This window comes from Mustela putorius, unplaced genomic scaffold (genome assembly GCF_011764305.1).
Source record: "Mustela putorius furo isolate JIRA1106 unplaced genomic scaffold, ASM1176430v1.1 tig00000228_pilon_pilon_pilon, whole genome shotgun sequence".
Lineage (NCBI taxonomy): Eukaryota > Metazoa > Chordata > Mammalia > Carnivora > Mustelidae > Mustela > Mustela putorius.
Window position 1 is genome coordinate 30,177,820 of NW_025421322.1, and position 10,444 is coordinate 30,188,263.

General features: G+C 47.2%; 1 protein-coding gene and 1 pseudogene across 1 annotated transcript; both read left to right on the forward strand.

Moving 5' to 3' along the window:
* The first annotated feature begins 414 nt into the window (after positions 1 to 414).
* GSDMC (gasdermin C) lies at positions 415 to 4,662 on the forward strand. Its single transcript, XM_045078218.1, has 5 exons — positions 415 to 454; positions 587 to 622; positions 2,247 to 2,426; positions 3,321 to 3,394; positions 4,294 to 4,662. Exons 1-5 carry the CDS (start codon positions 415 to 417, stop codon positions 4,660 to 4,662), a joined length of 699 nt encoding a protein of 232 aa, XP_044934153.1.
* Positions 4,663 to 5,463: 801 nt separating this feature from the next.
* LOC101672199 lies at positions 5,464 to 7,503 on the forward strand (annotated as a pseudogene).
* The last annotated feature ends 2,941 nt before the right edge of the window (positions 7,504 to 10,444 follow it).

Sequence of the window (10,444 nt, forward strand, 5' to 3'; positions counted from 1 at the left end):
TCCAGTCTCACATCAAGCTCTCTGCTCAGTGGGGAGTCTCCTCCTCCCTCTCCCTCTGTCCCTCACCCGTTCGTGCTCTCTGGCTCCTGCTCAGCTCTCTCCAATAAATATAATCTTAAAAACAAACAAGCAAACAAACAAAAACCTTTCCAAAAGGTGAGCTCCAGAGCTGGGCAGTTCTCTGCCTCAACTCAGACCCTGCTGAGCCCTGACCCCCTCTGGATACAAGTAAGAGCCATGCACAGGGCTCAGCCCCCACCACCCACAGGGAAATCTTTCCAGCCAGATTCCTCCACCGCCTCCTACTCTCCCCGGCCTTTGACCTGCACAGGCCTCAGCCACCAGAAAGCCTCCTTTCTCCTTTGAACACTAAGATAGGGTTGTGGGGCTGCGGGGGGTGCTGCCTGGGTCTCCATGTGCCTGGGCACCAAGTCAACTGCAGTAGTGGGAAGAGGTGAGAAATGCAGGGGCGGGGGTAAGAAGAGGAGGAGGAGAAAGCTGGGCAGAGGAAGGAGAGCGGTGGGGAGACGGCGAGGGAAGAGGAGAGTAAGGCTTTGGGAATGAGCATTTCTGTTTCTCTTTCCAGCAAAATGGTTCATGGGTTTTATACCGTTACCAGCAGGTGAGTGGTGGTTTTCAATGCAGGAAGGTGGGAATGTAGCCCTCCATGAGGCCACTTTGCACGAAATCCCCCATGATTGCCTCTGCTGTCCCTACCTGAGGTGGGAGATATGGCCCCTGGGCAAAGGGCAGGAGTAGATGGACAGGAAGGGGTCAGGGAAGTCAGGGGCAGAAGGTCAGAGAAACTGAATGTCTTCAGAAGCTAAGTCTTGGGCAGGGGACGTACTTTCTCTTTCGGACGCCCTCACAAGCAGTCCCCTCCCCCTAATAGGTACGTGTCTGCTGGAGGAGAGCAGGGCGATCTCATTCTGCCCGCATCCGGTCAGCAGGGCAGACTGCCCTGGCCTGACCACCCAGGCCCTAGTGCCTGGCCCTAGCTCTTGTGGAACAGGAAAGGTGCAGGAAGGCCATGGGGTTGGAGGGATGGACCCACTGGGGCAGGAAGAGGACAGGCAAGAGGAAGTGGAGAGAGGACAGAAGCCTCCAAAGTGTCTCAAAAGCCGATCTAAGCAGGAGAAAAGAGATGATCACTTGTGCTTCTCTTTCCAGGAAGAGAATGCAGAGTCCTCCTGTAAGATGAGTGTCTACTAAGAGGGAATTAAGGGACTTCCACGGTAGGAAGCTGCAAAGCTGAGAACCCAAATTGGAATTTCCATTCAACTCAGAACACTGAGCTCTTCTTCCAAAGAGATGCTCTTGTCCAATCTGCTTATTCATTCTTTTATTCACTTCTGCCTGCCTGCGACAAACATCCATGAAGAACTCAGTGGGCAACAGGCATTATTCTGAGCCCTAGGGATACAGCAGTAACCCAAAGAGAAACGCCTGTGTCACTGCAGCTCCCATCCCGCTGGCCCCTCAGTCAGCAAATCATCTTGAGGCCACCTGAAGTCTGCTAGCAGAAGCAGAGAGCCCCAAATTCTTTGCTTGGTTAACTCTTTAAAAAAAAAAATTATTTATTTGAGAGACACAGGGGGAGAAAGAGAGACAGAGACAAAGAGCATGAGCAGAGGGCCAGGAAGAAACAGACTCACCGCAGAGCAGGAAGCCCGACATGGGGCTCAACCCCAGATGCTGAGATCATGACCTGAGCCAAAGGCAGACGCCCAACTGACTGAGCCACTCAGGCACCCCAGTTCTTTGGTTAAAACTGTCTGTGGATATAGACGATACAAGGAGAATTACACAATAAGAAGGATAAGTCATGTGCACCCAGTATTACCCCAAGCATTTTCCATATGTAAACTCAATTTAATCCTTTTAACATGCCCATTTAACAGATGTAGAAACTGAGCCCAGGGCACGTAAGATCCTCATCTCTAACGGCCCAACATGAGAATCCACGTTATGTCACGCATGTCCCAGAAATGAGCTGGTCATTTTCTCCCACTTTCCATGACCGCTTTCCAGAATCTCCATCCCTTCTCCCTGCTTTCTACCCCTCTCATTTCAGAGCTCAGAGTTAGAAGTCTGCTACTTCTAACCTATTCAGAGCTCAAACATGCCATCCACAGAGATGCTCTTGGTTGATAAAAGGGCTCCTACTGATAGGGAAGGGCTGATCATCCCAGGAATGTTCTCATCAAAGAATTATACCCATTCTCATTGTTGATTCCTGAGGGCAGAATTTGAGGACCTACGGCAGGAGATTTTCTGGGAATTGGAGGCCCTGTCCCTGCTCTCACAGGACGCTCAGGATGCTATATTCCATACGATCCTGAACATGCTTGGGAACCAAGAGGCTTTGCAGGACCTCATGGATGAGGTGAGGGGTTCTTACAGCTACCTAGAGCTAATCAAAAGTGGTAATGGGGGCAGGTTTAGGAGATGCTGCTACCAAGGCACAGGGAGGAGGAGGGACGGAGCAATTCCAGGGGAAGAGGAGAATGTGAGAGATACAGGACACTGGCCCCAAGCACGACAGGGCCAAGGAGTGCAGTCGCAAATACTGAGGCTGCGAGGAATCCCCTGGCACAGGTAAAGTGCCCTGACCTCCCCAACCTTGTTAATCACATACAGCCTTAAAAGACACAGACAAAATTATTTAACAATACTAGTTGTACTAGTAGTAGTATCATACTACCAATAACACCAATCTCCTACAGCTGGATAGGAACCCCTGGGATCCTCCGGATAGCTTTGGTGGCAAAATCTTAAATGAGATGCAAGAGGACATAAGAGACCTATGGATCCAGGAAAGATTTCACATCACTTACCTCCTTGAAGCCATAATGGGTAAGAGTGATCTGGGGGACATATACAAAAGTCACAAGTTTGGCAGGCAGACCTCATAAAAGCCATGGGTTAGATGCCACTTCTCCAAAACCCTTCAAATATCATGATCTTCATCCTCACATATCACCTCTCTCCAAAGTCTGGCAGGCTTAGTGAGATCAATTTGCCATGTGGACAGAGAACCAGCTTCAGGCCCAGAAAGTGATTGGCCCAAGTTCATCCAACACATCACTGTGGGTGGATGATTCCAGCCTCTGGCCTCAGGATCCCATTCTCTGGACCATGTCATGTAGCATCCCGAAGACCATCCCAAGAGTAGAAGGGGGACTTTCTAGTATAGGGAACTTGACCAGTGGATTATTCCTCTGCCTCAGAGTTCCCCTCTCATTGGGTCTCCTAGTTCACAGCGGGGAAAGGAAAATATGACTTTTCATCACTCTTTCCCCAAATGTTCCCAATCCCAGTGCTGAGTGACACCCAACGTGACCTGCTCGCCCAGTCCATGAAGAAGAGGATCCTGCTCCAGCAGCAGGAGCTGGTGAGAAATCCCCAGGGGCAACGCCCAGGGAAGAGGGTGAAAAAACTGGAGTTAAGAATGACTCTGAGGAGGGGCGCCTGGGTGGCTCAGTGGGTTAAGCCGCTGCCTTCGGCTGAGGTCATGATCTCAGGGTCCTGGGATCGAGTCCCGCATCGGGTTCTCTGCTCAGCAGGGAGCCTGCTTCCCTCTCTCTCTCTCTGCCTGCCTCTCCCACTACTTGTGATTTCTCTCTGTCAAATAAATAAATAAAATCTTTAAAAAAAAAAAATGACTCTGAGGAAAAAGAGATGATGGAGGTTTCTGCCAGGAAGGGAGACAGGATCCTGCTCTGGCAACGGGAAATCCCTGGCTGCAACTGCCTCTAGGGAACAGGCCCAGTGGCTATGAGGCTACTTTAGGAGGGTCTCCATTTCCCTGGCAACCCCAGCAGAGGGGCCTGCCAGTTCTAAAATAGCCATATAGGAACCCAGGTTTGGGAACTGAGGGGCTTGGAGTCACATCCCTGCTTTATTAACACAGTTACCACTTGAGAATTGCTCTCTCCTTCTCTCCCCTCATACCTATATGTAAGTACATATGTGGTGCAGACGTATGCATACCCATATACACACACTGCCCGTGTGTACGCACATGCACACACATCTAACTCCAGATGCCACTACTCCACACGAGAAATGCTAGTGTAACCATTTAGCAGATGAGGAACCAATGCTCAGCGTTTTCCAGTAATGTGTCCACAATCACACTGATCACAGGACATGACCAGGACATGACTCCTGGTCCCCTTGACTCCAAAAGTCTTACCATTTTCAGTTACCCAGCATTGACCCTCTTGGGGACAAATTTTCTCTTTCCAACCTTAAATGCTGACCTGTAACATCAGATACTGTTTATTCTAGGTAAGGAGCATCCTGGAGCCCAACTTCAAATACTTCAAGGATATCCCCTTCACCCTCAAACCTGAGCTCCTTGCCACACTCCAGGACGAGGATTTGGCCATCACCTATGGCCTTCTGCAGGAGTGTGGCCTGAATATGGAGCTGAACAGCCCCAGTTCAACCTGGGATCTGGAAGACAAGCAGACCCTGTCTGCCCTGTATGGGACCCTCTCCCTGCTGCAGCGGCTGACAGTCAGTCCAGAGAGGCCTGGCCTCGCCGCAGTCTATGCTGGGAGCATCCCTGATGAGCTCAGGGGCCCAAAAGCCACCACTTCTGGCGTTCCGGGTAGCATGGAGCCAGGAATCAGCACACCTGACGGAACGTTCTGAAGTGACAGATCTGTATCTGGATTCATGCAATTGTCAAAGCTCATCAACAGTATCTAAAGATATGAGCATTTTGCTATATATTAAAGCTACTCCAAAACAATGTAAACAAATACTGAACTCTAGGAACAGTATGAATTGTTTGGGATGAAATGTACTGGGATCTGTAACTTACTGTGAAATGTATCAAATAATAAGGTGATTGATGAAGGGAGAGATAGATATGTGACCAGGAAGAGGTAGTAAAATGTCAAAAACAAGAGGGTTTTTTTTTTCTTGAAACATCCAGAATTGCTTCAAAAAATAATTATCCCCCCAAATTATACCTGCATATTGATCACTATGTATTGTACATATTGCACATATGTATGCACATGTACTTTTCCAAAATTGTGCTTTTTGAGCTACTTTAAAGGGAACACTGAGGGATGTCTGGGTGGCTCAGTCGTTAAGCGTCTGCCATCAGCTCAGGTCATGATCTCACTATCCTGGGATCAAGCCCCGCATCAAGCTCCCTACTCAACAGACAGGGGGCCTGTTTCTCCCTCTCCTACTTCTCCTGCTTGTGTTCCTTCTCTTGCTGTCTCTCTTCTGTCAAATAAATAAATAAAATCTTTTAAAAAAATTAAAAGGAACAATGAGAGAACAAAAAAAGAGGTCTCAGAAATGAAAACTATTATCCAAACGTCATATGCCACGGCCACTGCCCCTCAGGGGCCCCCTCGCCTCCGCCCGCCTTTCCTTCAACTCCTTAAAACCTCCTCAGCTCCATTCCTGCAGCAGCAGGTCTCTAATTAACAGATGATGGCAAAGCCCACCCACAGCTCCATCCTCCAGCAGCTAAACTACCAAACGGAGTGGGGTTTTCTCCATGATTGCTGGGCAGTAGTCCATGACATTCACTTTCAAGCACATAAAGCTGTTCTGGCTGCCTGTAGCTCCCCTTTCAGACTGTTTTTCTTGAACTGTCAGCACAGGACGGCACAACTGAATCTCAGCAACATATTAGTGTTGAGTGTTCTGATCTCATTTTGCAATTCATGTATTTAGGGAAAACTATGACCGCTCCCTCCAGTTTTGAGCAGGTTAAAGTGGCGATGAGCTGCCTACAGATGTACAACGTCCCCGACTGCTTAGAAGACATGCAGGACGCAGACTGTTCTAGTTCAAAATGTTCGCCTTCTGCTTCTAGCAAACAGAAGAGAAAAATGGTTATTTTGGGGTAAGGTACAGTGGCTAGAAATGGCAGTGAAGCCAAAAGGTGGTGTGCAGAGCCAAGTTCAACAGTACCACGCACTTGAGAGCCTGATGAAGTCTTTACAGTCAGGCAATTTTCCCAAACCACTATCTGATGTATGTAAGAAAACGTTCAGCATCTTAATTATCTAGTCCAAAAGATCCCATGTCACGGCACTTTGGACGGAGTTTTAGGTGTGATAGTTGGGGATTTGGCTTTAGCTCTAAAAAAATTTCGAGATGAGCATGGGCTAACCTGCATTAAAGACATTCACACCAAAACACAAGATCCTACCATAAAATAGTAGCTATTAGAGATGGAAAAATGGTACTACCCAAGCCAAATGTGGTGAAAAGGCATCTTCTAAAACATTTTGTACACAGACAGCTGAATACGGAGGAGACACCAGCCAGGCTGCTGCTGATTTCACTGCAACCGCCAGGAGCAGAAAGAGGGCATGGTGGAGTCTAAACTAGCCAGCGGAGAAAAAGCAGAGCTGCAGAGAGGGAAAGAATCCTTACCTAGATGGCCCAGAAGATGCCCCTACAGCTGAACCGAAAGACTTTAACACTATTAAAGTTACTGATAAAGACTGTAATGAATCCACTGATAACGATGAGTTGGTAAGCCCGCAGACACTAGGCTGAAGAAGGTACCAGTATTAAGAAAAGTGGTAGGAAAAGTCTGAAACGGTGGATGTTGATAAATGCTGATGGACCATGCTGATGGTCCTCTAACAGCCCAGGCATCCTGTGAGCTGCGCGCACTGACAGTAGCCACGGACCTGTCATCTCGTTCTTCAGCCAAACACACTGAACATATCTGTGTGCGGGGGAAATGTGGACAGATCCTCGTTAAGGGCAGGCAGCTTCAGGACCCCAGGCAAAGATGAGGAGAACCCCACAACCTGACAAGGAACGGGCTTAGGAAATACCGAGGAGAAGATGCACGTGGGAGAGAGTCCCCATGAGCAGTCAGAAGAGATGTGTTTGTGGAAATGCTGGATGATTTTAGAGACAATCGTTTCCAGATAAACAGTATCCCAAAAAACCAATTTTATTTAAACATTCTGCCTGTCCTCGTCAACATCCTAATTGTGGCCAGTGTTCTGAAACTGAAAATCTAGTGCTTGAACACATGCCTTGCTGCCTAGACCAGGATGTGTTTTAAGATGCCATCGTGGAAGAAAATGAGAGACCACAGATGAAGGCATTTCTGTAATCCACGTGGAAAAGGATTTTTATCAGCGGCATCACTCAAGAGAACACGATACTGTCCATACGAAGTTAAAACAGTCTGTTTGTTGGACACGTGGAAAGCACATAAGACCATAAGGCATGTCTGGTCCACCTGTGATCAAGGAAACCTCAGAAAACATGACCCCTTACGGCACATGAGTTCTCATTTAACTGCTGGCGGGGCTACATGCCAGGTCTGCTTTCCGATATGCCCAGACAGGAACAGCTGAACAGGACCCGGATGCTCATCTGCATACGTGTGGAACATACAGAGTGAAATTTAATCTGAGGAAAGATAGGCGATTACGTGATAATGCCAACCATTTGCAAAGAATAGAAGTGATTTTCTACTGTACTAATAATGCCTAGTTGATAGCAGACAAAACACCAAACCAAAGGATAAGAGCTATTTCGAAATTGATTTTATGAGATGAATTGTTGGGAAAAAATTTCAAGGCCATTTTAATACTTTTGTTTGGGGTCCTATCTACATTTTAGGTGTTATTAAATGTTTATCATTTTTATTATTTCTTAATAGAATTTGTTGATTTTCATTTGTTTTAGATATGATTAAAATTACTTTGGGGGCGCCTGGGTGGCTCAGTCCCTTGAGGCTCTGCCTTCAGCTCAAGTCAAGATCCCAGGGTCCCACTGATGGGCTCCCTGCCCAGCAGGGACCTGCTTCTCCCTCTCCCTCTGCCACTACCTCTGCTGGTGCTCTCGTGCTCTCCCCACAACCTCAGATAAATAAATGACTTCTTTAAAAAAATAAAATAAAATTACTTTTCAATGTAGACTACAAGTGGTCATTACCCCTTCAAAGTCTATTAAACTTTAGTTTTTTTATTTAAAAAAAAGAAATTAAACTATTATAATAAAAACTCAATAGAAGGATCAGAAAGTAAAGTTGAGGAGCTTTCCCAACAGGTAAAGTAAAAAGTCATAAGACGAAAAATAAGAAAGAGGGAAAAAAGGAATTTAGAAGAGCAGTTTAGGAAGCCTAACAGCTGGGTAAAACAAGTTCTCAAAAAGAGAACACACACACATAAGTGGCGAGGAAATTATCAACAAGATAATTCAATAAAATATCCCATAACCAGAATATGAGTTTCCAGATTTAAAGAACCCATCACATACCTGACACAAATGGATGAAAATGAGACCATATCAAAACACATCTGTGTGATGTTTCAGAACATGCAGGACAGAGTAAAAATCCAGGGAGAAGAATAAATGTTATCTACAAAAGATCAAACATAAGCATAACTTTAAGGGGTGCCTGAGTGGCTCAGCTGGTTAGTTAGTGGCTCAGTTGAGAGGATGTGATACAACAAAATGAGAGAGACCCAGGAGGAAGACACTGGCTACGGGGAAAAGATGAAGTGTAGAATAGAGACAGGGGGATTCCCAGGGTGACAGTGGGGCTGGAGAGGGCACAAAGGACAAGTCGTCCCCATCTGAGCAGACAGGAAGGCTTTGGGGGAGATTTCTCCAGGAAGAGGAAATTGATAAAATACCTTGAATCTGGGATATTAAATACCAGATGTAAGGAATTTTGGATTTAATTAGGTACATAGAAAGTAGAAGGAAAAACAAAAAGTGACAATGAGAAACAAAACAAAAATCCTACAGGAAAGGAAAAATAATTATGCTTTATTAAAGCTGAGTAGTGTTTACATAGTCACAATTTGATGGGACCTGTGCTGTGGTGTAGAGCCAAGGGGACCTGAAATCCTCATCTCCCTTGGTGTAAGTCCATGGACAATGCCACAACTGAGCAAGCTTATTGTTAAGAGATGTGAGACACAAAAGGCCACATATTATATTATCCTGTTCATATGAAATATCTAGAACAGGCAAATCCAGACAGACCAGAAAGTCTATCAGTAGTTAGCATGAGGAGTAATGAAAAGGTTCTAAAACGGGCTGTGGTCATGGCTGCACCATTCTGTAAACATACTAAAGCCAATGACTTGTACACTTTCAAGGGGTGAACTGTATGGCTTGTGAATTACATTTCAAGAATGCCCTTTCAACAAGAAATAAGGGAGGTAATTACCAAAACAAGTGATCGTTTCTGGGAAGAAGCAAGAGAAGTGGGGGCGGCATAAAAGAGGGGGCAGGATCAGATCAGCTTCAGTAAGTCAATCCGAGAAAGACAACTATCATATGATCTCCCTGATATGAGGAATTTGAGGGCAGGCTGAGGGGTTTGAGGGGTAGGGAAGGAAAAAATGAAGCAAGATAGGAACTGGAGGAAGACAAACAAGAGACTCTCAATCTGACAAAACAAACTGAGGGCTGCTGTGGTAGGGGGATGAGGTGGCTGCCTGACGGATGCTGGGGAGGGTATGGGCTATGGTGAGTGCTGTGAAGTGTGTAAGCCTGATGACCCACAGACCTGTACCGCTGCGGCAAATAATGCATTATGTTAATAAAAATAATTAATAATCTAAAAACAAAAGAACACAAAGCATAAGTATTAATTTAGGTCCACACGCCCTCATTGGAAGCTGGAGGATCACCCCACGTGTCAGGGTCAGGACTGGAGAAGGGGGAGGACCAGGACCCCTGCATAGGGCTGCAAACCCTGTAGTGCGGGACGCGGGTTCCAAAGGCTTCCTGCGCTGGGCACAGCCTACAGTCCAGAACCATCCAGCCACCATCCTACAGGCAGCTGCCCCGGGCCTCAGATGGGTGTGGGCAGGCCCGGGACATGGGTCCTGGAGGGGTGGCGGGACTGGGAGGCAGGCAGGGGGCAGCGGGCAGGAGGGCAGACCTGCTCCAGGCCCGCCACTCCTCACCCCCACCCCTTCCTCCTGCTCCCGGATGCTCCCCGCCCGTCCTTCTCTGGCCGCCACCTCCTCTGGAGAATGTCTACTTCCCTCCCCGACTCCGAGCTGGCGCTGCCCCCAGGCGGTCCCCGCAAAGTCCTCCTGGTCATCACTTTAGCCAGCCCCTTCTGCCACTGCCCCGCAGCCGCCCCTCTCCACGCTCGTGCAGACGCGTCTCTGGCGTCCCCTGCAGGCCTGAGCAGGCCCGCGCTTCCCCCCGCCGCAGCCCCTTTTGCGGGGCGTGGGGGCAGCTTCCTCCATAAAAATAGCAACTATTGTCATTTAAGGCTGTGTTGGCCCATTCCCAACAACAGGGAAGTTTCTCTTTCACTTTAAGTTGGAGAGAAAAAGGAAAAAAGACTATTGGCAAAAAGACGAATATATTAACACTATAATTAAGACACTCTCTCAGACCTAAAAGCTTGTTTCTTTCTTCTGATTTTAAAGTAAATTAAAACATTTTGGTGGGCCCTAAA

What these genes read in the sequence shown, in the direction of transcription:
- GSDMC (XM_045078218.1), top strand. Translation starts at nt 415, where the DNA reads ATGTGCCTGGGCACCAAGTCAACTGCAGTAGTGGGAAGAG. An exon ending in CCTAGAGCTAATCAAAAGTG is followed by an intron (nt 2,427 to 3,320) that starts GTAATGGGGGCA and finishes TCCCAATCCCAG; the next exon opens with TGCTGAGTGACACCCAACGT. An exon ending in TGCTCCAGCAGCAGGAGCTG is followed by an intron (nt 3,395 to 4,293) that starts GTGAGAAATCCC and finishes TGTTTATTCTAG; the next exon opens with GTAAGGAGCATCCTGGAGCC.